General features: G+C 54.4%; 2 protein-coding genes across 10 annotated transcripts in view; one reads left to right on the top strand and one right to left on the bottom strand.

Moving 5' to 3' along the window:
• MED15 (mediator complex subunit 15) overlaps positions 1 to 17,040 on the top strand; it is a 71,465-nt gene extending 54,425 nt beyond the window's left edge. For 3 of the 7 annotated variants that reach the window (XM_008577517.1, XM_008577522.1, XM_008577523.1), the window contains 9 exons: positions 4,489 to 4,608; positions 11,881 to 12,017; positions 12,116 to 12,243; positions 12,478 to 12,612; positions 12,694 to 12,757; positions 13,728 to 13,794; positions 14,250 to 14,664; positions 15,196 to 15,294; positions 15,946 to 17,040. In XM_008577517.1, the coding sequence (XP_008575739.1) occupies positions 4,489 to 4,608; positions 11,881 to 12,017; positions 12,116 to 12,243; positions 12,478 to 12,612; positions 12,694 to 12,757; positions 13,728 to 13,794; positions 14,250 to 14,664; positions 15,196 to 15,294; positions 15,946 to 16,082 (1,302 nt within the window). In that variant the 3' untranslated portion in view covers positions 16,083 to 17,040. The remainder of the gene's footprint in view (positions 1 to 4,488; positions 4,609 to 11,880; positions 12,018 to 12,115; positions 12,244 to 12,477; positions 12,613 to 12,693; positions 12,758 to 13,727; positions 13,795 to 14,249; positions 14,665 to 15,195; positions 15,295 to 15,945) is intronic. The other 4 variants (XM_008577518.1, XM_008577521.1, XM_008577519.1 and 1 more) reach the window with 4 other exon arrangements.
• A 676-nt stretch (positions 17,041 to 17,716) lies between these two features.
• Positions 17,717 to 23,103, bottom strand: CCDC74B (coiled-coil domain containing 74B). 3 transcript variants are annotated; one of them, XM_008577513.1, is made up of 8 exons: positions 22,845 to 23,103; positions 21,835 to 21,879; positions 20,587 to 20,646; positions 19,585 to 19,747; positions 18,560 to 18,734; positions 18,407 to 18,486; positions 18,273 to 18,329; positions 17,717 to 18,104 (listed from the first exon to the last, which is right to left on the bottom strand). In XM_008577513.1, the coding sequence occupies exons 1-8, from the start codon at positions 23,101 to 23,103 to the stop codon at positions 17,966 to 17,968; spliced, it is 978 nt and encodes a 325-aa protein (XP_008575735.1). In that variant the 3' UTR covers positions 17,717 to 17,965. The 3 variants fall into 3 exon arrangements, with proteins under 3 accessions (XP_008575735.1, XP_008575736.1, XP_008575737.1); XM_008577514.1 differs by having other exon boundaries at positions 19,585 to 19,743; positions 20,592 to 20,646; XM_008577515.1 differs by lacking the exon at positions 21,835 to 21,879.
• Positions 23,104 to 26,294: the final 3,191 nt, after the last annotated feature.

The following is a 26,294-nucleotide window of genomic DNA, read 5'->3' as shown; positions in this document are numbered from 1 at the left end:
CCCATGACTTCTGATAGACCAACCTCACCCTTGTGCTAGGAACGATGTCCAGTCTGGGGCTTTGATTCTTCCTGTCTCCACAGGTGGTGGAAGTATTGTTAGTCCTGACACAGAAGGGAGCGCTTGCTTTAGAGTCAGAATGTGCTAGTTGATGTGGAAAGGCTATTGCTGGGTGCCAACCCCGTCTGAGGGCATCAGCCAAGTTCCTGCCCTTCTAGTTTGCCTGAGAGCCTGCAGATCACGGTCATAGTGCTGTGTGTCAGGCACCATTTAACAGTGGGGGGCTAAATAATGGTTCTTCCTGGTCTCCACTATGTTGGTCAGGCCCCTGGGAAGCCACGTGAGGAGAAAGCGCACCTATGGAGGGAATCTGAAGCATTCAGTGACTGCTGAGCTGACCCAACAGCCTCTCTTGTCACTGAACTAGGTGACCTGGGCCCAGGATTCTTATGTTACCTGCTAGCTCAGATATGTCCTCGTGCAAAAGCACACCACGGACTTCACGTCTTTGGTTGGGGGAGGATGACCGCCCTGTGTGACAAGGTTGGAATCTGTCTCTGCCACCACTGCTGTGTGACTTGGTGTGTCCTCAGGTCTGCCAGGGGGCTCCTTCCTCTTGGTCTCCTGTGCAGAGAAAGGACGTGGTGTGTGTTCACAGCTGGCTCAGTGGTGGCACATAGTGACTATCCAGCCAGCAGCCCTTGCCGTGTTGTGATGCCATGTTGTGATGCCGCTTTGTGACCCTCCTGCCCCCATCCCAGGATCACACTTAACAGAAACTCCTGCACCTCGGGTCCAGCACTGTAGGAAAGCGAGAACTTCTGTTTTCACCCATTTCTTGCTATCTGGAAAGTGAGCAGCCAGAACAGTTGACGCGTGCAGCTGGTGTGGGCCGTTTGCTGATCTGTCCATAGGCTTCTAGCTTGAGGAAGATCTGACCTGAAGCTTCATGCGCATCTCACGTGTTCCAGAAGCAGGATGGCAGCTGTGTGTGCTCAGTGCCCCACACTGGGCCTGTACACAGAGTACGGTGCTCCCCACCGCTTCTTCCACCCCTGGCTTCTGGTGGAGGTCCTTATCCAACTAGCCTGGGAGCTTGGCCAAGGGCATGGTCACCTCTAGAGTAACCTAGATTGTTAACGTGCTTTCCTCCCCAGTGGAGCTCAATGGGTTAATGGCAAGTAGAGCTAAAGTGAGCTCAGGACTTTTCTCTTCAGGTGGGGACTGGAAAGATTGCAGGGTTCTCTGGTAGCTAGGGAAAATGGAGAGTGGTCACCACTTCTGTTTATCTTGGAGTGGGTTTGGTCTTAAGAGGAGTGCACCTTCAGTTGTCCATCTGCCCACCATGCACTGCCATGCAGTGGGGTCCCCTGACGCTGGTGGCAGAGGAGCCTGGTAGGCTCTCGAAGCTCAGGACTGTATGGTGGCACCTATGGTGTGCTTTTAAGTCCAGACACAAAACCTTGAGATTGGGTGCCTCTCATTCTGCTGGTTTTCTCTCAGTGCTCGGTCTTCCTATGTTATAGGCAGTACAGTTTCGTGGAGGCTGGTTAGCCCACCTCACTGTATTGTCCTGACCTTCCTATGGAAGCCTGCGTTGGCACAGTGGACAAGGCGTGGCTACAGTACTCTGATCCAAAAATTTTTTAAATGTGTGGTAACTGTAAAAGATAGAAAGTGGGAGGAAATATAAGTAAGAGAAACATTCCAGTGAGGGAGAAACAGTTTGGTGTCCTTTCTGGTTCTCTTACATAGAAAAGGACAGACTGTCCATGGGGTTTTATATGCAGTGTCTTCCACATTGGCACAGAGGTGAAATACCCTCTTGTACTTAGAAAACCTGTGGTCAACATTGAATTACTTTGTAATATTCCCCTATGAATGGCTCCTGCTGTCCTTAATTACCATTTTATTCTCAGATCTGGAAATTATTTCTAATTTCACTGTCACTAGTTATGCAGCTCTTGATGCATGGCCAAGTTCTAGATTGTTCCTGGAGCTTCTCAAAAGTGACTTACGAGGTCATTTTGAGGGCCCTCGAATTGTGTCAGCCAGTCATCTCTCAGGAGGTCAAAGTTGCAGACTGGAACTCCCTGTGTGGTGCTCACACATTTGACATCAGGGTGCAGTGACCACATGTTGCAACTTTGTTTATGTGAGCTGCTGCACACTGCAGGGACATGCCACCAGTTGCATGAAAGAAATGCTGGGATTGGGGGACCCAAACAGGAAGTCCTCCAAGCCTTGTTTCTCAATTCTGCCAAGACCTGCCCCATTGAGCACTTGCTGGTGCCATGGTGATAGGTAGCCAGGCTCTCTACTTGAGATTGAGTAGTCTAGGAAAATTGATCAGTCCTGTGCTGTGTATGCCTGGCTCGCTTTTTTTTTTTTTTTCCCCCTTATAAGAAACCCACTTTAGCCTGGCAATGTTCTGAAGTTACTCATCCAGCTGAGAATGGTGATGTCACATGCAGTGGTATTTACTAGGATGCAATAGACTTCTCTTTCTCTGCTATAAAGCCAGAACACAGTGGTGTCCATTTTCAAACAATCCCTATGCTTTTCTTTTTACTTCCCTTCTTTTAGTGTATGAAAACTTACCTATAATTTACGAGTTACAAGATTTGTCATCAAAGACTTCCATTATGGATGTGCATGTGACAATTGATTTCCAGTTGCTCTCTGATTGAGCCATGGCTGGCCTGGGAGGACCCCTCTTTCCTCCCTCTGGGCCCTTCTGCACAGTGACCTTAGCAGGAGAGTCAGGCCTGCAGCCCGACAGTGGAGTGGTGGGGGGAGGGGAGGCAGGGTTCTGGAGTGCCTTTGAATTCCTTTCTGGCTGTTGGGAAGTAGTGAAATGTAGTCACTTGACAGTGAGCTACTAGTTGGTGGCTGCCTGGCTCATCCAGTCCAGTAAACATCACTGGTGTGTTTTCATTGCGATTTATCGTTAAAAGAAAGTGAGCTTTCTTTATCAGGAGTTCTCAGTTTAAGAAAATCATTCAGCAGCAAATTAGATTTAAGCTTTTCATTCCTTATTATTTTTTTCTTCCTGGAAAAAAGTTGGCACCTCTCATTCCATCTGACTTATTTGTAGGCTTTTCTCCCTTCTGGAAGAATCACTTTTGAAGTGCCGCTATGCTTTCAGATGGGCTCCTCTGAGTATAGCAGCTAGATGCAAATGGATACTCTTACCTCACCTGCCACCCTCAGTTCCCATCCCCACCCTTAGGGAGATCTGGTCTGGCTGAGGGCTGCCCCAGTTCCACGGCCATTGCAAGATTCTGGTTGGCATCTGCTACTGCTGTGTCACTCCTGGATTGCAGTGCCTGCTGCATTTGCCTGTGGGTGTGAGCATGGGACACTTGTGTAGTGCTACAGGTCTTCCTACAGCCTTTCTCCTGCTCTGGAACCCTGTCCCTGGCACCCCTCGCTACATGGACTGAATACCAGCAGTGCCACCCTGATCTCATGGCCCATAGCTTCCCGCCATTGGATGTTTTGTTTTTCCGTGGGTCTGTTCTGCTTTCTGTTTGAACCTGGCCATGTTGTTCTGTTCTAGTTTGTACTAGTTCTGAACATATGCAGGCCCTGTTCTTCAGGAACCAGACTGGGGCTCCATCCCCCAACTCAGAGCCCTGAGTGAGGTGGCCAAGTCCAGACCCATGACAGTACTCAGCCCACCTTGCTGCCTTTATAGTTCCAGAAGTATAAATTGATAAAGGCATAGTCCCGGCTTGTGCTGGAGCTCTTGACTGTGCAGTCATCTGTGCATGTTTAAGAACAGACCTGCCTCGCATCCCTGCGGAGGGAAGTTCCTCACAAGGGATGAGGCCCACCAGGTGGAGGCCCGGGCTTCTCTTGCCCACCTTCCCCTGTTTTTAGTTAAGGAAGAAAACTAGGCCCTCAGTAGATACCAGGACCAGCAGCCTCACAGAGGCCTGGCGGAAATGAGGTTGGCTTGGGTGTGGGCCCTAGGAGACATGACGCTGAGAAGGAAAGATGCTGTGAGCAAACTTACCTGAGCTCATCCACTGTTGACATTTCGACTCTTCTGGGAGCAAGCTTTGGTGGATTGCACTCTTTTGAAGTCTGTCTCCAGGAGCCTGGTCTCCCAGAAACACCAGTCCTGGCCCTCGAGGTCTGACTCTGACAGCTCTGTGGGCCACAGGATTCTGATCTGTCAGCAGTTCAGAGGTGTGTTCAGGACAACCAGCGAAGGAGAAAGGCCGATAGGATAGACAGGTCTGGAAGCAGCAAAGCAGCATTCCTGGCAAATCTTCCAGATTCCCAATGCCTGGATGGTGCTACAGGTGCTGCGGGCTTGAACGTGTCTGTGAGCCTCCCCTCCTCCAGGCTGCCCCAGCCACCCAAGAACCCCTCACCTGGCGCTCCTTGTTGTGGAACCTGCATACACCTCCTCCACCTGCCCGTGCACTGCGTTTCTTTGTTGCAATCACCTTGTCTGTTGTCCCTCTGTCCTCAAAGATGATCACCGATGCCTTGGCCCAAGGCGGGATGCACGTAAGAGCCCGGTTCCCGCCCACCACCGCTGTGTCTGCCGTCCCGTCAAGCTCCATCCCTTTGGGCGGACAGCCCACAGCACAGGTATTTACGGGGCAGCCCCCAGGGCACGGCTGGGAGCTCGGGGTTCCTCTGAGCGCCTTTGTAAAGCGTACCTTGCATCATCAGTGACGTCCTTCATGGCTTTCAGAGTGCCAAATCAAGTGTCACTTTTTTATTTTGTTTTTCATGAGGTTAAGCTTAGCTTGTGTTTCTTGAGGGGATACGAATAAATATCTGGGGCTTTTTTTTTTTTTAAAGTTAAAATAGTTATGCTGCTGTCATTTTTGTGGTAAAATAAAACAGAAGCTAAAGCAAATAGTTTTGCTTTCTAGGACTGGGCTGTCTGGCTATTTACAGTTAAATTAATTAAAATTAAATAAAACAAAAAATTCAGTTCCTTGGTTGCACCAGTTACATTTCAAGTGCTCAGGAGCCCCGAAGGAAAGCTAGTGGCTGCCGCACAAAACAGCACAGGTTACAGAACATGGCTTTTGTGGCCAAAAGTCATGTTGAAATGTCCTGTTCTAGAGTGTATTCTGTAGAGTGTAGAATTTGCTATATACATACGTGTGCGCACACACCTTTCTAGGTAGATGTACACTTCTGTGTACTCTGTGCTTTTGAGGGATATGAATTCCTGGTTTTCCATTACTGTATAAAATTTGGAATTATTCCATGGTGTATTCATTTGTCTAAAGAGTGTATACATTCTATGTGCCAGGCACTGTTCTGAGATTCTGAGAATAAAATGGTGCTAAAGTTCTCTATTCATATGGGTTTTCCATTTTGGAGAGTTTATTGTGAAAACTTCAAATTTGCCAAAAGACTTTTAAAATTCAGTTTCTGTCATTTGGGAAATGCATCTATAATCCTAGCAGACAGTAGTCCCTGCTCTTCCCTGAGAGCCCACGTATGGTGGTTGAGCCAGGTGGCCTGGGCCTGCTGGCCCCAAGCTCTGCACCACACCACCACACACTGCTCGGAGTGGCCAGGTCCCTCTTTAGGGTGAGGCATTGCCACTGGGGACGTGTTCAGTTGCCACCCTTCTTGCATCCTGATCCCCAGGACCACCCCACATGTGCCATTTCACAGTTTGTCACTGATTGGAACAGTTCTTTGGCATTGACCTCCCTTTTGGTCATTGTTGGGTTGTGCGAGGAGGGAGTGGCTGGAATCTGCTGGTAAGAAAACCAGAGGAGCAGAAACTGGGGGCAGAGGAAGCAGGCTGTGTGGTCAGGGTGCCAGGAGGGCAGGGTCGGCAGAGCCCAGGGTGCAGCTCCCGTGGTCTGGAGGCTGCGCAGGGCCCACAGCTCAACACTGTTTCAGGGCTGAGTCCCGCCCAGGCCACTGCTCACACGTTGAGAGTGCATGTCTCCATGCCCGGGTCACTTTGGATGCTCAGCTCTGGGAGCTAGAGCTGTTTGTTCTCCTCTTCCATAGCCCCTAGCTCAGAATCCATTGAATTCACAGAGGTCAGAGAAGAAGTTGGGTTGGGGGGTTGGGGGTGGAATGACTTTAGCAGCAGCAAGTAGGACTGATTTTTTTGAAAGCAAAGACATTCCCAACATTTTGAGTCTGTGGTACCTACCAGGCCTCAAGCTAAGTTCTTGTGCAGAATCTCATTCATTGTCACTGAAGCCAGTCATAGTTCAAGCATTTAGTAGCTGAGCATCCTCGGGTAGTTCCCCAGCAGCCCCATGAGGCAGACGGGCAGGAGGTACCACAGCTCCTTTTTCCCCAGGGAGCTGCTGTGTTGAGAATCAAGGGCTCAAATGAAACCCTCAGCCCAGGCTTCAAAGTTTCAGCCCATATACCTTGGCCTCCCAGCAGGATTCTTCTGGAAACCCCTCTTCCTACTTAGTTGATGGCCTTGCCCCTCCTACTGGTTGACTGGGCCTCCCACACTCCCCTGCAGCGCCAGGTTCTGCCTTAGGCCTTGCCTTGCCCTGCCCATGCTCTGTAATGGAATGGCCACTCCCCATACACCCAGCTGCTGAAGTCCACCTGGGTTTCTCAAAGGCACCCCTCCCTCACTGCTACCCACCCCAAGCCTACTCCTTCTCTCCCTCCCCTCCACATCAAGTCCATCTCCGAGTTGTGCCAGCTAAATAGGTCTTGCTTACTATCTGTCACACCTCCCAATCTAAAAGGCAAGGAAATTAGGTGGAGGGGAGGAAAGATAAAAAATTAGATGAAGGCAAAATATAGTTAGTGTCTGAAGTAAATGTCATGGAGAACTCTGGTTCATCCTTGTCGCGTTTCATGGGGTGAATGAGAGCCTTCGCTGGAGAAACTGCATGCAGATTTATTCCCCAGGTTCCACCCATCAGTGGTGGTGGTGAGGTGGCGTGCCATGAAGCTTTGGGGTCATGTGCTGAGGACAAGTATAGCAGCATGTAGAAAATACTCCTTGTCCCAGCAGTTAACTAAAGCCAGAGGGTTTCTGGAAAGAGGAAGGAAGGCACAGAACTTGGGCAAGGTTCTGGTTTTGTTTAGGTTTATATTTAAAGCAGACTCATTCATCTCGCCAGCTGAGAGGAAGGAGACCCTGTAAACACTTAGAGAAGGGAGAAAAGCCAGTGGAGGGCTTGGGGATGGAGGAGCCCTGACCCACATCCAGAGGCCTCAGAGGGCGCCCTGGGCCCCACACACCAAGGGCATTCATCTGGCCACGAGCTGGTTCCAGAAATGGTATGTAGCTGCTTTTGTGTCAGCTTCTTTCTAATCTATCTCATCCTAGGAATGTATCTTTAAACCCTAGCTGGGAGGAGGCCCGTTGTTGATCCAGCAGTGAATCCAACTGGAACCTCCCGGCCTGTACATGGCCATGTGCTGCGTCTTGTGGCTGCTGTCTTCCCCCAGCCACCTGCACCTGCCCTCAGTAGGACGCCATTCAGCATCCTCATTGCCTGTCTGGTTTTGTTCTTTCCTTGTGGCCGCAAATTGAGTCCAAGAAAACAGGTAGAATATAGAGTGGAAATGTAAGTGTTCTGTCGTCCCTTCTTGAGACAGGGCTCTCGTATCCCAGCCTCCCTCCTAGCCCCCATCTCAGTCCTGATGTCCTGTGGCTGCATCTTTGTGTCATGGTGGAGACACTACATGGACCCGAACAACCGTGACAAAGCAGGATTCTGTGCTGGATACAGTGCCCACCACTTTCCTTTGTTGGGTGTAAGCAGATGGTGCCACAATGGGACCCATGTTCTGCTGTGCTCTGGGGGGTGACTCCAGGGGACACTGAGTGCTGGGGATGGGAGAAAGGGGCAGTTCCGGGTAGGTCGGACGGCATGGGTGATCTTGAGATCAGGCTTGGTGCTACCAAGCCTTTCCTGAGGTTTCTATGTAGGATGAAGCTCCCTCTACCAGCCTATCTGCTCTGCTGCCCCTACGGTATGGCCACTTTGCTCCTTTCTGTCCTCCCACCTCCTGTTGTCACCCACTCTCTGTCTGCATCCTCCCTGCCTTCTGATCTCTGGCCTCTCTAAGCAGCCCCCATTGCCTCCCTCATGCTGGGGCCTGGGAGGGGCCTCCCTGTGCAGGCTGTCTGGCTGTCAGGCAGGGTACCTCTCCCAGGAACACAGACTGTTGCTGAGATGTTGACATTTAGTGTGCCGGGGCACCCCCGCCACACTCAAGTTGTGTGATCTTGAGCAAGTCACCTCCCTTTGAGTCCCCATGTTCTCACGTGTAGGTGGCAGGCACTCAGGAGCTCATCCTGTGGCTTTTGCTGGCAGCTGTGACTGACCAACACCTAGGCCACTGGCAGCACACAACCCAAAAGCACGTGAAACAGCGTTCCCCTGGATCCTCACCACTTTGCCACACTGGCTCACTCCCTCACTGTGGAGCAACACTGCCCAACTCTCCCTTCTCTGCTCTAAGGCCAGGCCTGGCATAAGCCTGAAGCTGGGAAATGGCTTTCTCGCCTCGCTGGCTGTCTCACTAGACTAGTTCTGCCCTGACTTGGGTATTTATGGGCTGCTCTCTGTCCCAGGTGTGTCTGGGGTTACTTGGTATTTGGGACTTCGACTAACCAGCTCCCATCCTCTGGGGTCTGCTGGCCATGCTGCCCCACTCTGGAGCAGCTAAAGAGCCAAGAAGGACCCATGTGTTGGGTGGGTACCTGGTGGCCCCACAGATTCAACCTGTGAGACCACTGACACAGGGGCCGAAGCACAGGTGCTGGGGCTTTTTGTGGGGCACCCAGCCCCAGTGAGGTTTGCTCAGATTCAGAGGGGCAGACCAGCTGCCCAGGCCTAGGTGGGGAAGGCCTCAACCCTGAGCAGGCCAGCGTGCCCAGCCTGGCCAGCCAAGGAACCTGGACCCTGGAGGGTGTTTAGGAGGAAGATTTCAGGTTCCATTAGGTGAGAGGAGAATCAAGGCACTTTGGGGGCCAGCTCCTAGGTACATCAAGGACAGGTCATGGTGGGGACTCTCTGCCTAGAAGTGACAGAGGAGTCACAGAGAGAGAAGCTGCTGTGCCCAGCACGCTGCATATACTCCCCACACCGGGGTCACTGGAGGGAAGGGCCTTCTGGAGACAGGAGTGAGAGGCCCTCGTCCTCCCCAACCGAGCAGGTGACCCCCTGGGCTGGGCCTGGCTGTTCTGCCTCCCCTGGAGGCTTCTCTGGCCACTGGCCTCCCACCCCTCTTCACTGTGTCTTAGACAGTGGAACCCTACCCTGCCCTCACTGAGACCAGAGGGTGTCGGCAGCATGTGCCTCTTTCCCTGTGGTCTGAGTGCTGAGGGGGCCTTTTTAACCATTCAGATGGGAATGTGAGCTGTGCAGTGGCCCATGCCCAGCCATGACACTCCGCGGTGCCTTGTCTCCCAGAGAAGCACCAAGCTTTAGGCTACAGACAGAACTGACCGTCTCCTAGAAGGGACACCTGCTCGAGCAGAGGCTGAGGCTGAGGCATCACCCTGGGGCAGGTGGGGCGGTCAGGGAGAGGTGAGGTGAGGGGGGTTGACCTTTGGGCAGGAAGTGGAGTAAGCTCAGGCAGCTTCCAGGAGCACAGGCGGAGAGCAGCAGCAGGTCAGGCACAGGCCAGGGAAAGGGAGAGGGGTCCTGGGGGCGGGGCTTTAGGGAGGGGAACCCCTTCAGTGAGGGGTTCGTGCTGACAGGACCAGGCTGACTTTGGGGCCCCCCGGGCCTGTGCTTCCTGCTCACTCCTCTGCACCATCTGTCATTCTCTGTGGAACTTTTGGTCCTGGGATTTTGTTAGCCACCTGGGTTGCTTCTAGAGCATGTTTTCACACCACCCATGCTGGCCTCCCAGGACTCAGTACACTCCAGCACCGTGAATACACAGGATCTGCATAGGAGAAACCTGCATCTGTTCAACTCAGCATTTTACAAACAAAATCGGTCCAGTCCCCGTTTCTGACTTTGCTAACATCAACGTGAACCACCTTGAACAATTTTGCTCCACTGTGCACTCTTGTCCCTCCTTTGCCCTGCCAGGAGTGTCTTGGTCACAAAGTGGTGGAAACAGTCTGTTCCATCTGTTGATGTCTCACTGGACCAGTGGCTTTGGTTTGGAGCCTCTGACCCAGCTCTGTGGGAAGTGCCATGATATGGGTGGCACCCTGTGCCTCAGTGCCCCCACCACTCCTGCGCATGTGGCCCAGGAGGTAGCCTCCCCCTGGCATCCTGTGCAGCACTTCTGGCACACCCAGTGGGAAGAGGTAGGGCAGCCGAAGACAGAGGGAACATTCACTCTGTGAGTTCAGTGCAGGTGGTACTAAGGAAAGGGCAGGGCCCCAAGCCCTTCCTGCAAGCGTCCTGTTCCCCAGCGGGAGCTGGGCCTGTTTCCCATTCAAAGAGCTGAGAAAGCAGCAACCTACTCAGAGAAATCCTAACTCAGTACTCACAGTGCTGTGGCAGAGGCACATGTGGGAGGGAGGCATGAGGCCATGGCCTTGGACAGGTGTCACTGTCCAGAGTGCAGTGGAGGAAGCACTTGAGCCAGTCTGAACTGGATGGTTCAGTAGCTGGGCAAGGGTGTGTGGGCTGGGCTCCCAGGAAGCCATAAGGAAAGATGCTCAGCATGACTGGAGTGTGGGAGATGCTACCAAGGGCCTCTGAAGCTGACAGGGCCTTCAGGGTGGTCCCATGTGGTGAGGGGCCAGGCCTTGATGCCTCTGTCACCAGCACTGGGCGAGGCACTCTCTCTGCTGAGGCTCCTTCCAGGGGAGGCTAGCACCAGGGCTGGCAGGCAGCCATCCTCCCCATCTGGAACTGCCATTTGTGCACCTTCCCTAGAAGGGGTGGGTATTCCACACGTCCTTTTCTCTGATGCTTGGGCACTGTGGTTTCATCCCTTGGAGTTCAAAGATGAAGATCGTGGTGTCCCTGGTGCTGACAATGGTGCAGTTGACCCCATTTGTGTTGTTCCCATCGAGGACTGGGGAGCAGAGAGCAGCCCCACTCTGCAGACAAGGGCCAGGCCCCTGGAGTTCCGGGTGCATACACCTGCGTGGCAGAACCAAACTCTGAGCCCAGCCGTCTGTGACACTGAGTCACTCACCTTTCCCAGTGGGTTCTGCCAACCCAATCGGGGTCACTGGTTAAAGCCAGGGGCACTGGTGAGGGCTGACACAGGTGCCACTGTGGGTATGCATGTAGCTCCTCAGGCTGTCTCACTCCAACTAAGCAGGTCCAGGTGGGACACAGTGTAAGACACGGTTATCCCTCTGACCTGCAGCTGGTCAGGTGGGGAAGGGCCACCTGCACCTATCAGGCAGGCTGGATTTGTGTGGCTGGACTTGTCCTCAGTGCAGTCAGCCTGGGAGGCTGATGGGGATTGTAGAAGCTTGCAGGAAGATGGTCCCACCAGTCGGCAGAGCAGAGTCCTTACTGATGCACAGAGGAGAGCGTCACAGGCCAGGCAAGACATGGCAGGAAAGGCCAAGCTGGTGGCAGCGAGGGCCTTCACCTTCCTAGGCCACTCTCCTCACACTCCCACAGCCGAGAAGGAGGGCACAGCCATGGCCTGTTCTAGCCCAGAAGCCCGTGGTCCTCATGGCCCCCCTCTGAGGAGCCCAGGCTGTCCCACCTGGCCTTCCTGCCATGACACTCTGGCAGAGCATCCCCAACGTGCTGCAAGGGGAGGTGGCCAGATGTGACAGCCCCACAGTCACCATATGCAGGGTTGTGTGCCCGGGGGTGTACCAGGTGTCATCTGAAAGAAGACAGGGTGTGGGGAGGCTGTCAGAGAGCACGGGCTTGTGCATGCCATGGTGCTGGGCAAGTGGCATGGAGGCGGGCAGGCACGTGTGGCAGCGAGCTGGCTGAACCTCTCCACTTCCAGGTCGGTCAGAGCAGCCTCCCCATGCTGTCCTCACCATCGCCCAGCCAGCAGGTGCAGACCCCGCAGTCAATGCCACCTCCCCCACAGCCATCCCCACAACCCGGCCAGCCCAGCTCACAGCCCAACTCCAATGTCAGGTAGGCCTGTGGGGGGGGGGGTCCCTCCCCACCTGTGTTTGGCATAGGCCCTACCTGAGGGCCCCACCTCAGACCTGCTTCCTTTCACTTGGCTGCAGCTCTGGTCCTGCCCCATCCCCTAGTAGCTTCCTGCCCAGCCCCTCCCCACAGCCTTCCCAGAGCCCAGTGACAGCGCGCACCCCACAGAACTTCAGCGTCCCCTCACCTGGACCTTTAAACACCCCTGGTAAGTCAAGTCTGGGGCTGGAGTGGGTGAGGCCTGATGTACTGAGCCCCCCTGTGGGATCTGTACGTGGCCCTAAGAGTTGAGGGGCCGAGAGTTGCCCCTCACCTTCACAAGGCCTCAGCTCCATGGGCACGCAAGCTCTTGGGACCCCTCAGAGCTGAGCACCCCACCGGAGGGTTTGAGAGGTCCATCCCTGTGAGTGGGGCCGAGGCCTCACCCGGCTGTGTCCTGCAGTAAACCCCAGCTCCGTCATGAGCCCAGCCAGCTCCAGCCAGGCCGAGGAGCAACAGTACCTGGACAAGCTGAAGCAGCTGTCCAAGTACATTGAGCCCCTGCGCCGCATGATCAACAAGATCGACAAGAATGAAGGTGGGCACCAGGACCGGGTGGGGGTAGGAGCCCTAATGGCATCCCAGGGCCTGGGTCTCAGTGTCCCCTCTTTTATCTCAGACAGGAAAAAGGATTTGAGTAAGATGAAGAGCCTTCTGGACATTCTGACCGACCCCTCTAAGCGGTGAGATTTGCCCCCAGGTTCCTGGGGAAGGACATTGCTGCATCCATGGCTTATGGAGGGTCACCAGGGGCTTGGCTGGCCCAGCCTTGGATGGGTGCTTGGTGTCAATGTGGGTATAGTGAAGGGGCCTGGCAGCTCTTTGGGCCCTAGCCAGAGGCCCTGGAGGCTCCGCTCAGGTGTGTGTGCTGGGGCTTCAAACCTAGACTTCACCTTTGCCTGTGCCCAGCTTTTCCCTACTCCAGGCCTCATCAGGCCACTGGCAGGGTCCTGGCTTGCAGTGGCTTCACCATCACCTGGCCATGGTGGGCCTCAGTCTGACCTTCAGCTCTGCCCCTGACTTGTGGTGACCTTGGGCAGGCAACTGTGTCTCAGTTACCCCATTTGCAGAAAGGCCAGCTGTGAAAATGAAACAAAATGGTTCCTACAAGAAGCACATGGAAGGCAGTGGCCTGCCAGGTTCTTGGCTCCTTCCCCTGCCCACCAGCCATGGGCTGCTAAGAGCGGCAAGCCTAGGCAGCATCACAGAACTGCACATGGACGGTCCTTTGTGTTACTTCCCCCTCATCTTGGCACCTCTGCTCAGACTATACCTCCCTTCTAGAAGGTTTTTCCTGTTCAGCTATCTAGTAGAATGCCGGTCACTGCTGAACAGGGGCCTGTCAGAGCTGGACGGCTCTCTAGGCCCTCTTGGGTTGATCCTTCATTGGGATTATAGGGCCAAGGAGAGCAGGAACAGGCCTAGATGAAACTGAGGCCTGCCCAGCCTGGTTAGGGGCCTGGCCTCTGTCCCTCTCCTTGACCGTTGCACTGCCTTGTTCTGCTGGTTGACTGGCTGAGGTTCCGGCAGGGGCCTCTGATGGCCAAGGCCCCAGGAGACCAGGCAAGCAGTGGTCAGGATCAGCACCTGACAGCCACCAGTTCCCCTGGCCCTCCAACATGGAGGGACAGCCCACATTCCCTTTCCCCACAGGTGTCCCCTGAAGACCCTGCAGAAATGTGAGATTGCCCTGGAGAAACTCAAGAATGACATGGCAGTGGTGAGTGGAGTGCCAGGCATCTCTGGGAAGGCCAAGGCTCAGCCTACAGCTCCTGAGAACACGCCAGAAGAAGTCTTCCTGGTCAGGGGCTGTTGCATGGGGCACATCGCCCAGCCTGGGACTGGGCCTGCCCAGGAGGTTTCTTTTAGGTGGAGTCTGCTGTGGGGGTAGGAACTTGGGAGAAGTCACAGCCCCACAGGTGCTTCTGCCACCCTGCGTCTGCCAGCCCATCACAAAGCCTTGCCCTGGACAGAGGGGACCTAAGTGGGAGCAAGGCTGTGGGGGTGGGGGATTGAGTCTGAGGTCAGCCAGCATTGTCTACACGGGGTGGAGATTGTGGAGAAGCCTCAGACATCTGACTATTAGTGAGGATGAGGGCCTTAGGGTCTGGAAGGCTTCCTAGGTATGGTGAGGCTGCCAGCCCCAAGTGCTGACCCCACCCATCCTGTACCCAGCCCACGCCTCCACCGCCCCCGGTGCCACCAACCAAGCAACAGTACCTGTGCCAACCGCTCCTGGATGCAGTCCTGGCCAATATCCGCTCACCTGTCTTCAACCATTCCCTGTACCGCACGTTTGTGCCAGCCATGACGGCCATCCATGGCCCACCCATCACGTACGTACAGCCAGGGCTGGGCCTTGCAGTGGACAGCAGGCTGTGGGCCATGTGTGGCCAGTGTGGTCATCATGGCCTCCTCCTCAGGGCACCTGTATTGTGCACCCGGAAGCGCAAGTTTGAGGAGGATGAGCGGCAGAGCATCCCCAACGTGCTACAAGGGGAGGTGGCCAGATTAGATCCCAAATTCCTGGTAAACTTGGACCCTTCTCACTGCAGTAACAATGGCACCGTCCACCTGATATGCAAGCTGGGTGAGTGGCCCAGGAGGGAGGGGCTGGCATTGGAGAGCGATCCCTGAACCGTAGCCCTGAGGCTCTGCTGCCCACATGCCCAAGCCTACTACGCACACCTACTACTACCAAGCCTGCTCCCCCTGCCGCCCCCACCTGCCCTGCATCACTTGGCCCTGCTAAGCTGCCCTCTGTCCTCACTCCCTGATCCTCACATACCTGGAATGAGGCTCATACCGAGGGCTGGCCCAGGGCATCCTAGCCATGCCTCAGCCCCTTGCCCCGAGGCTTAGCTCATGCACTCTTGCCTCCCTGACAAAGATGTGACTCTACCTGCCTCAGGCCCTGGGGAGACGATGGGCAGGACCCTGGGGCATCCACCTACACAGGACACTCCCTGGCTCTGCGTTTGGGGACCCGAGAGAATCCAGGCTTTGCAGCAAGCCTCACCAGAACCTTCCAGGCTATAAAGAGCCTGTTCAGGAGCAGGGCTGTGAAACAGGGCAGGGTAGGATTTGGGCCAAGTCACAGGTATAGCCTTGTTTGTTGCAGATGACAAGGACCTCCCGAGTGTACCGCCACTGGAGCTCAGTGTGCCCGCTGACTACCCTGCCCAGAGCCCTCTGTGGATCGACCGGCAGTGGCAGTATGGTGGGTAAACTGAGGGAAGCCATCTGGGGGCCCAGGATAGGCAGGGGTCAGCTCTGGGCAACCAGAGTTTCCTGTGCAGCAGGGACAGCCTCCATGTTCCCCCTCCCGTCCCCCCAGCCGAGGCCACTCCCTCTCCTCTTCTTGCTCCCCCTGCACAGACAAGAGTAGGTCATCTAGTGAGAGGAGTCTCTGCCCCTCATTGAGTCCCTTCACCCTCCATCCTGCAGCTCCAGGGCAGCCATGTTCAGTGAGTGAGGGGTGAGTGAGCCCATGGCTCAAGGACAGTTCCAGTGCTCCCAGCAGCCACTGGGGAGCTCTGCAGGGCTGACGTGGCAGCACCGCCAGGAGCTTAGGCTTATGGGGACCCATCTGGGTGACATGGCTCTGGAGAGAGCCCTGTTGATAAGGGACAGCCCTTCTGAAGCTCAGAGCTGGACACAGCAGGGCCAGCCAGGACTGGGTCCTCTGGGAGGTTAGGGCTCAGCCCACAGCTCCTGGGAACAAGTCCAAGTGCTGGGCAGTGTATGGATCACATCCTGGCACACCAGCCACGTGCCTAGGGGTTGCCCTTTTCCAGAGAGTTGCTTGCTTGGGTGCAGGCTGACTGCCTCATGGAGGGCATGGTGCTCAGGGCCTGCTGCTCTGTTGCAGACGCCAACCCCTTCCTGCAGTCGGTGCACCGGTGCATGACCTCAAGGCTGCTGCAGCTCCCTGACAAGCACTCGGTCACGGCCCTGCTCAACACCTGGGCACAGAGCATCCACCAGGCCTGCCTCTCGGCCGCCTAGCCCAGCCAGCAGGGACAGCCAACAGCTTTATCGGGGCTGTGGACATACTGCCTCCTATTGGACACTTCTAGGTGTTGGCTTCCTAAGAAAGCCTGGGGTTAGGTTAGCTTTCCTGCTTTTATCTTCTGCCTTGGGGACCTGCCAAACATTTTCCCATACTTGTACAGAACCTGGGACAGGTGTCTGTGGAGCTGACTGCGTGGGGGGGTTGGCCGTTGTCTTAGAGAAGATTCTCCATGCAATTTCCTCCAGGGAGTCAGACAGCACCCTGGGCCCCCACCCCTCAGGAAGTCCTCCCCACAGCCTCTGCAGGGCCTGTGTCCATTCTCAGCAGTGTTTGGGAGACTCAGGGTCCTGCTAGAGCATCTTGTGTGTGTGCTAGGAAACACTTCTGCTCATTTCCATATGAGATCATGGAGCACATAGGAAACCCTTCAAACACACACACAATTATCTGATCATGGTTTTGGGTTTAGGCTGTGCCACTTTTGGCATGTAGGGCATACCACAGGGAAGCTCCTGGGTTCCGGGCACAGGCTGCATCTTGCAGGGAAGGCTGGCATGTGAGTGGCTTCAGGTCTCCTGCCACCAGCTGGGCCTCAGACCTCATGGCGTTCCTGCTCAGCACTGTGGGAGTGCCCAGGGAGCAGGGCGTCTGAAGATCCTGTCCCTGGCACCTTTGTGCCATTCTCCGATCAGGGTGCCATGTCCCTGCTGTGAAGGATGAAGAGTGACCAGCCGGGCACTGTCCTCAGGACCCAGCATCCTCAGAGCACCAATATTCTGCGCCACTACAGAGAATGCAGGCTCCCTACCGGGACATGGCCACACAGCGCCTCCACATGATTGGGCGTTGGCCGGCAGCCCTCTGGTGACGAGAAGTCCCCCCTTTTGTATGTGCACTACCCTGTCATCTGTGGTTCTTATAATAAATTTATTATTCCTGTGTTTGTCAGTACATCCCTGCATCCCCTTCTCTGAGTGTGGGATGCTGTCACTTTGGAGGTGACAGTGTCCCGTCTGGCTCTGGACACCCCAGACCTTAGCTCCCCTCATCTGACATGGTTCATCCCCCGGGTTCCCCGCAAAGTTCCTGCTCCCTGAAGTAGAAAGAGGCTGAGATTAATGCCAAGGAATTGGGCAGCGGGGCTGGGAGGACTTGCTGCCCAGAAAGGGTGGGCACTAAGCTGGCCACCCCAGTCAATGGAGGTAGATGCTCTGATGCTTAAGCGTGGCATGGCTTAGGTGTGGGCCGTCATGAGGGTAGGGGCTACAGCGTTCTGAAGAGGATGCTTCTCCCATGCTGTGGCTCTCCAAGGAGGACGGCTGTCTTGGCCTGATCACTTGCCAGCAGTGTTGAGTGTCGAGGCAGTAGAGGACAGCACTCTTTCCCAACGAGTGTCTAGTCTGCACAGGAGACCCAGAGTGACCATGTGCCTGTAAGGCATCTCCCAGCCTAGCCATGGGAACCAGGAAGGGTGTGTGTGGTTTTGCCAGCACTTCTCTTCCAGGGCAGCTGCCACATCTGGGATGAATAAGACTCTCAGGTCCCTTCCGGACCAGCAGGGAGCTGGGTTAGGGACAGATGGCTGAGAAGGGACATCTGATGACTAGTGAGGAATGAGACTCATGACTTGGAGAAACAAGCTTTATTTTCAGTCTTCAACAAGTAGAGTTAATACTTATTTCATGTGCTTCTGTGTAAATGCAGAATAGAAATAATAGCAAGAAAATAAACAGTTTCTCAATTTTGAGATCAAGTACTTTATCTGTCCAATATTGTTTATCTCAGAATTTAGCTTGGCTTAAAAGTATTAGAACTCTTGTAATGCTATAGAGAGAGCTGGTTGCCACTGCCGAGCCACATGGCGGTCCAGCAGGGTTCAGAGCACCGAGCGGTGCAGGCGCCGGCTCTGTACCACCTGCAGCCTTTTCTGCCGCTCAGCAAAGTTGCTCTTCAGGCTCCGCTTCAGCGCAGGCAGGATGGAGCGCTCCGCCATAGGCACTGGGCTCAGAATCAGGCTGGGGCAGGTAGAGGGATAGTCATGGCAAGTAGCCTCAGGAGTGGAGACTGCTGAGAGTGAGGCTTGCCCAGCCCTAACCAGCACCCAATGAGGCCACGGCCCACCTTCCTCTCTGCAGGCACATGGCTGTGGGCTGCCCCACTCTCCCTGGGCCAGTGGGACTCACCATTTCTTAGAGAGTCCCTTGTTGGCAACCTTGGGTAACTGCATGGCCTCCTGGTCCCTGGGTGAAGGAAGAGTCAGCAGTGAGTCCCAGATGACCAGGCCCTGCTGGGTTAGGGTGGGCGCCGGGGCACTCACTTGGGAAAGCTGGGCCCAGTCTCCTCGGGGGCAGGCTTGGGCCTTTGGTTCCCTTCCAGGAGGGACTTGAGGTGCTGCAGCTGAAAGGCAGGGAGAAGAGGCATGGAGGGGCCTGCAGAGGCACTGGGCTGCCCCAACCGCCCAGGGCCTTACCTCTTGGGCCTGCAGGAGGTTGGCGTTCCACAGCTGGCGGATGACCACCTCGCACTGCTGCAGCGTGGTGGGCTTGCGCAGGTGCAGGGGCAAGCTTGCTGATGGAGGTGCTCCTGGCACCTGGCTGCCCCCCACCGAGGCAGCTCCTGGATTAGAGGTCTCTGTTTCCTCGTCTCTGAAACAATCACTGCAGCAGCCCAGAGGTGACCTGCCCGGATTGGTCTGCCTACTCACCACCACCCCTCCCCAGGCCAATGTGGGGCCAGTATGGGGAAGAGGCCCATCTACACAGCTTTCTTCCACAGGGTCCTGGCTCCCTTCTGCTCTGGGTGCCAGGTGGAGGGTCTCTGGAGCCAGCTGTGACCTGGGCCCACCTCTTCCTCCCCTCTCAAGGTGCACTGAGGGTCAGATGTGGTTCAGGGAGTGACCAGCTATCTGCCAGGCTGCTGTTGGTCCTAATCCCACACCCAACGGGGCTTCTCGCTTTAAGGCTGGTCTCAGAGGAATCTTAGGATTACGCAGAGACACAGGTCCTGCTGGTTGCACTACCCAAGGTTTGCACTCTGTGACGTCCCGGGGAAATCCCAGAAATGCGGGGGCCACCTGAGCCTGCTCTGTCCTGCTGGCTCAGTGCCTTCCAAAGGCAGGCTGCAGCCAGAGCAGCAGGCGCCCAACCAGCTCCCTTCTGATCAGGCCCAGGAACCCGACTCACTGGTTTTCTTGGTTTAAAAGCAAACTAATTTGGAGGCCAAATTACTTTTTCTTCTCTGAGAAAAAAATGATTTAGGGGCTACAGGTCCCTCTTGTGGGCTCATGTCAGCACCGGGACCCTGCAGGCACCCCAGGAAAGGGGAGGAAGTTAGCGCCCACCAGATGGGCAGTCAGAGCCTAGTTGTCTGCTTCCATGCGCCTCAGTTCACACTGGAGACAGGCCCATGGTGTGAGTGGCAAACCAGTGTGCTGGTTCCAGGGTGGAAACCTATGAAATGCAACGCTGGGGCCTATGGGGTGTAGGTGAGCCTTACTTGGCCTGCCTCTGTGCCCCAGGGACTCTGTCCAGCTTGCTGTGGTGAAACAGGGCAGCACTAAGGGGCTCTTCCTCCAGGTCTGTTTTCTGGGGGACGTCAGCTTTCAAGTCTTGCTTCTTGAAGGAGCTGGGCTGAGGTCTGGCCTTGTTTTGAGAGCTGGCTGCAGGTCAGACCCGACAGGGCCAGTCACTGCAGGCATCAACAGCTGCAGCCCAAGTCCTCCCAGATGGGCTGCATGCACCCAAGAAGCCCCTGCTCCTGCCTCAGTTTCCTCCTCTGAGGGTGAAGCCTGTGTGTAGTGCCTGATGAATGCTCTAGAACAATCAACAGTGGAAGTTGGCTCCCATTTTGGGTAAAAGGAAACTGAATGAGAGGCCTGGGACCCAGCCTTGGGTTTACTCTCCAGGGACAAGGCCCACCCTGCTGGTGAGGATGCCCAGCTTCTTGGAGGAGGCTGAGGGGGGAGAAGAGATCCCCTTGATCTGCAAAAGATTCCATGAGCACAGAGATCCATGGGCAGGGCCATCCCACTTGCAGCTTTCCTGCTTGGGGGACAGGCCAAGAAGGGCTTCTGCCTGGAAGACCACCCAGGGAGTCTCGTGGGTGCTCAGAGGCCCCTTCGTCTGTGAGCCTGTCTGCTTGCTGCCCCACCACGGGGTGGGCCTGCTGTGGGACCTTACTGCCCACATTGACAGCCAGGCCATGTCCTGCTTTTGTAGCCTCACCTCAAGACCTCCCTCTGGCCGGCCCATAATCCTGTCCTGCCCCACCTAAGCCCCCTCCTGGTTTCGGCTTGTTGGGCACCAGGGCTCCTTAGCTCCCTTCAGCTGCTTCCTCAACCCAACCCCAAATCCACAGGTACTGTCCCCAGGTCTTCCCAATAGGGCCACTGTGGGCCTTCAGTTCCCTTGTCAGTACCCCTAGCTGGCCACCCAGGCCTAGGATCCCAGCAGAACACTTGCCTTCCTCTGAGCACACGGAGGATACTGGCCCGCTCACCTGACACCGTCGAGTTCGAAATGGACTTGATGGACTGAAAGCTTGAAGTGGAGAGGCTGCCTGCAGGAGAATGCGCAGGGGTTGGACCAAGATGGCAGTGGCTTCCACCCATGAGCCCGCCTGTGCCACTGCCTGGCCTTTGCAGGCCCTGGCACTGTGCAATCTCATAAAGTCCACCCCCAGCCTGGCAGGGCTGTGTCCTCCCTGCTGTACCTCACACTCCGTTGAGGCAGCCCCAGACCCAGCTGAGCGCTCAAGGGAGCAGAGGCCACCAGAAAGGTTCTCTTTGTCACCCCAATCCAGAAAGCAGGGACACATGGAATCAAAGAAGCAGCAGGTCCTGAATGAGGGGACGGCCTCTCCCAGTGTCCTGTCAGGGTTCCCAGCCACTGCAGGGCTGAGGCCACTAACGTAAGCCACGCTTTGCTCACAACAGCTCACTGGGACTACTTCACCTTGCAGAAGGGTCCTCTCACCATCCCATTCTCCACATGTCTCCCAGGAAGAGAGAGCCCTGGACATCACCTGGTCTGGGACATTCCCAGTCTGGTACCATTCACTAGTCAGAGCACCTCCTGATAGACCTGGCCCCAAAGGTAAGTGCAATAGTGAGCCCAAAAACTCAATCCCAGCAGCATCCCTGGGCTGGGCTAGGGACAGGCAAAGTGAGTGGGTCACCACTGGGATTAGGAAGTGTCTTGGACAAGTGGCTGCAGGTCTCTGAGTCTCTACTTCCTTCCCCATTCCCAGTCTCCACAGTTGCTGTAGAAATGGCAGGAAGGATCCCCAGAAGGAGTGGGCCCAGAGCCACCTGTCCTAGGGCACAAGCAATCTAGAGGCACAGGGCTGGGAGCCTGGGACCGGCTGTAGCAGCAATCTGATGAAAGAACCCACCAGGGCAATGAGACCCAGGAGGGCAAGGGGCTATTCCAGGACCACCTCCCATTGCAAGAGCTCTGCTCAGATGAGGGAGGGTCTGGATGGCCCCCTACCCCCACCCAGCTGCCCTGTGCACTGTCCCTACTGCACAGACCTCAGGTCTTAGGCTCCCTGAGAGCAGCACCTGCTGTGCTTCAGTGCATAAAGCCACCCAGCCATGGCTGGGGGCAATGGCATTTCTCCATGTCCCTCAGAACCCGTCCCCACTGAGCACACAGGAGCCAGTGAAACCAGTGAGCATGAACAGTCTGGAAAGGCTGCTCTGGCTGGCGGTAATTCCCATCAGCCACCCAAGGGCCTCAGTCTTACCTTTCTTCTGTGGCTTCTGATTCATTATTAGCTTGTAGTGGAGATCTGAAAGCAAGCAATGCTCCCCTCGTCATTTTCCAAGCCACAGCCACTCTGAGAAGCAGCTTGGCCTGCTCTGCCCACCCCTCCCTGCTGAGCCCTGAGAGTCCTATGCAGAGCCCCACCTAGACACTCAGCCTGTCATTCCCCCCCTCCCAGATGTGCACAGGATGCCCACTCTGCCAGCCTGGGCTCTAGAGGTACAGAGGTGAGTCGGGATGACCCAGCCTTCCAGCAGCTCCTGTCTGGATGAGCGAGCGTGGCCAGTGTGTGATCAAGTGGTGCCCGGGGCATCAGGAACTGGAGTGAGACTCAAGAAGGCCTGGAGAGGGGGGACTGATAAAATAGATGCCCAGTGATTGAACGGTTGGCACTCCAGGTGAAGGCAGCACCAGAAAGGTGGGAGGGAGAAACAGGCAGGCCTCTTTGTCAGGCTGCAGTGAGGAACAGAGTTCTGCGCCAGGCATGGCCCACGGCGGGGGGCGGGGGAAAACGGGGCGGAGGTGCAAAGTTGGGAAGTCCCTCCCTGAGGAGCCTTGTGGGCAGAGGACAGAGGGGTCCGGGGTAGTGGCCCACTTGTCTGCCCTTGACCTGGGAGTGTGCAGTTTGTGAGTCACTGAACTGTACACTTGTACTTTCTTCGGTATGTTTGACTTCTACAAAAAGTTTTTTTTTAACAATGAGGTGGGCCTGATCCTGCCTAGAGAGGAGAGGGCTGGCAGGGGTGAACGTCTGAAATGGCGCCCCAGGGGGGATGGGTGGACAGGAAGGACACTACCCCCGACTGCCAGGATTTCTGGCCCGAGGCAGGGGAACGAGCCCAGGTGGCAGAATCCCGTGCGCGGCTTGCTGCCCTGTGTCCTCCCGAAAGCCCAAGCGTGTTCTGGAGTTAATGCGCTGTGTGTGTGTCTGTTTCAGGGCACCAGGGGAGTCAGGGCCGCGTCTCTCTCGGACCCGGACCCCGGACTCACCCTTGTTCTCCCGCTTCAGGTGCTCGATCTCCTCGTGGAGCTTGACCAGCGTCTCCGAGTGCTGCTGCTGCAGGAACTGCAGGCTCTTCTCCAGGTCCAGGACCCGCTTCTGAGCCTCGCTGTGCCCGAGCTGCGGGTTGTGCGACCCCAGGTACTGGTGGCTCGCGGGCGGGCGCTGGCGCGGGCGCGAAGTGCCCCGGGAACCCGGGGTCGCCGAGCTGAGGGGCCGCGCCCCAGCTGCCCCCCCCGCCGCGCTCATGTCGCCGCCGCCACCTTTCCCGCTGCCGCCGCTCCTGCTGCACGTCCGCTCAGTGGTCGGGCTGCGTGGCCTGGCGCCGCGTCGCCATAGAAACGGGAGCGCTCGAGGAGGCGTGGCGGGAGACTGGGGCGGGGCCTGTGGCCACGTTCTGCCGGGTGAGCACACCCCGACTTAAAAGGCGTCCTCTGACTTAAATGACTGAGAACAATCTGCCTTTACAGTAGGTCTTAATGTTTAGTTTTCTTTGTTTGCTGTGTTTTAATAGTTCACTTTTCTTTTCATTGAATTGTAATTGATTATGCATATTTTAGGGATTCAATGTTGACATATTTTGATCAAATCAATATTACTAGTATATATTTTTACAAATCGTATTTATTCTTTATACCCCTTGTTCAATCTCTCCCCATCCCCTTCTCCCTCCCACCTTTGATAACCCTAGATTTCTTCTCTCCCTCTAAAAGAGTAATGGTTACTCTGTTGATTTGTTGCCTAGATGACCTGTCCAATGCTGAGAGGTGTGTTCAGGTCTCCCAGTATTATCGGGGAGCAGATGCTTCTTCTGTCACTCTGGAATGGGCTTTGTGGAGAGAGACATCCTCTTCTTTTCTTTATCTCTGCTGGTGACTCTCCTTGTGTCAGTGCACTCCAGTGGCTGGCAGACCATCTGTGTGGTGGCTGTGATGTCTAAGTCCTTTGCTTACTTCAAAAACAGGGGAACTTCCTGTGGGAACCAGTACTTGAGCTCTGTGGTTGAGCTAAACTGCTGCTTTTCTGCTATTTCCCTAGGGAAGACTTTTTGTGCATCTCAGGATTTAATGGTTGACCTTATAGGTACTTCTAGCACTCCAGAGACCTGGTGCACCTGGGTTGTGTAGAAACTCAGATCGGGGCCTGACTCTTTTCATCAAACTGCACCTCATGCAATTCTGCATTCCTGACCAGTCTCCTCTGAGTGGTCCTGTGCTGATTGGGAGGCAGATTGGCTGTCCTTGCTATGTCCCAGTGTTCTCCCAGTGGGCCCATCTCCCCCAACACCCATGCTCCAAACACTTCCCATGGGATGGGCCCTGCGCCAGTCCCTTGTATTGACTCACCTGCCTCTGTATGGCTCCCCTTTTCCAGCTGTTCTGGCTCCTCACTCCTGTGTGGGTCCACAGGAACCCCGTTAGTGATCTTGCTGTCCTGTGGGCCACCAAGGCCCTCTTCTCCCCTGCCACCTCCAAGCAACTCCATCCAAAGGGCACAGCTGCGGCTTCTGCCAGCTTCTGCTCCATGCGCTCAGCAGCTCCAGCTTTAAAGTGGCTGCGGCCTGAAATGCTCCAGAGAAGATTTTCTTTCTCTCATCGTGGCTTCTCCTGCCTTCATGAACTCCGTAGGTCTCTCCTCCTCTTCCCCTGAGCTCCAGCAGTCCCAGCTTGGCTGATGTTACATTTTTGTAGTTGTAAATTGATTTGGGGGAGAGAGTGATGTTGGGGAGTGTCTATTCCACCATCTTGACCAGAACTCTCTAATAGTTCACTTGTTAGTCAAGGGTTTGGATCCCCATACTGGCCAGCCGCCAAAAAAAGTTCACTTTTTGAATAGGTGATATAGTTATAGGTTCAAAAATCAAAAGGTAGGGCTGTCTAGTTAGCTCATTTTGTTAGAGCGCAGCCTTAAAACACCAAGGTCATGGGTTCAGATCCCCATACCAGCCACCGCCAAAAAAAAAAATTAAAAATCAAAAGGTAGAGTTAACACTTTCAATAATTTCAGAATCTTTGTGCATTATGAAATATGCACACACACACACAAAAAAAAACATCTGTCTGAAGGCTCTGGAGAGGGACAAAAAGCCAGCTAGAACTCAAACAGGAAGTCACAGGTTCACTGCAGCTGAAAATCCAGGGGGAAATGCTGGGAAGTGTGGAACCACAGCAGGTGAGGAGCCTGAAGTTATAAACTCCCCTCAAATCTTTGAATGGCCCTGAACAGAATTCTGGAAAGGCCAGGAGAAAGACAAAGAGCTGGAAGCTGAGAAAGCTGAGAAGATGTTCATTGGCTATCATCTCCAGGGGAGACAATGTTTGGAGTTTGAAAGTCAGAGGAGCTTGAGAGACGGGGATGAAGGTGACCCCAGGACCAGGAGCCCCTGTGCTCCCTGGCTTACCACCCTCTCTGGCCTTGCTCCCTCTGCCAGAGTCTCAGCCACTTCGAGGCCCCATGACGTACCCCACGGATCCTGAAGCTGAATCTTGGCTCCATTCCTGAGCTGAAAGGAGCTTTTTTTTAAATAGCAAAAAAGCTTTTATCTTTTATTTAAATTATTTTTAAAACAATACTTTTCCCTAGAAGGTGTCAAAATTTCAACAAAAGAAAGCCTAATGACATGATGATGCTTTTGCCTCGTAATATATATGTATACACATACAATATTAATTTGATGATATTAAATCAGCGGCAATCATCACAGAACAGGGCTGTAAGGAAATTGTATACCTCAACAGAAGAGTGTGAGGTTTGAAGCCAACTGATAGTACACATGAGATTATGACTAGAGCAAACATTTAGCCCATTTATTTAAACCAAAACTATCTAGCCTAGCAGCACATATGTGAAAAATGATTACAGACTAATTACAAATAGTTGTTACATGTTCATTTTTCAAAAAGGTCTGATGGGCTCTCTTCTTAGAAACAAAGAGCCTAGTGTGTATTCTATAAGCATGTCATAGAGTTTATTGAGTTTTACAGTTAAGAGTGATCTTAGAAATAATCAGCTTGCTCAGTTCTGCAGATATCCCAGTCCTCCTATTTGACAGATAAGTGACTTACCCAAGATCAAGTTATTGCAGGGACAAAACTAGACCAGTCTCTTGTTTCCTAGTTTATACCATAAAATGTACATTTTTTAAAAATTTCTTAATTCTGAATTTTCTCTATTTTGGACTGACTTTCCATCCATGTGATCTAAATTAAAGCAATTTTTTGCATAGACAGGAACAGCACAAGCATCAACAAGAAAAGAGAGAAGGCATATATAATCAGGACCAAGAATGAAAAAAGAACATTATTACAGATATCCCAGACATTGGTAAGTTAAGAAGGGGACATTATGAGCCAGTTTATTTCAACAAATTTGAAAGCTCACTTGAAATGGACAAATTTCTGCGAAAGTAATTTAGCAAAGTTGGCTCAAGAAGAAATAGA

The sequence above is a fragment of the Galeopterus variegatus genome, unplaced genomic scaffold (assembly GCF_000696425.1).
Source record: "Galeopterus variegatus unplaced genomic scaffold, G_variegatus-3.0.2 Scaffold1527, whole genome shotgun sequence".
NCBI classification, from domain to species: domain Eukaryota; kingdom Metazoa; phylum Chordata; class Mammalia; order Dermoptera; family Cynocephalidae; genus Galeopterus; species Galeopterus variegatus.
This window is presented reverse-complemented; position numbering and strand designations above follow the sequence as displayed.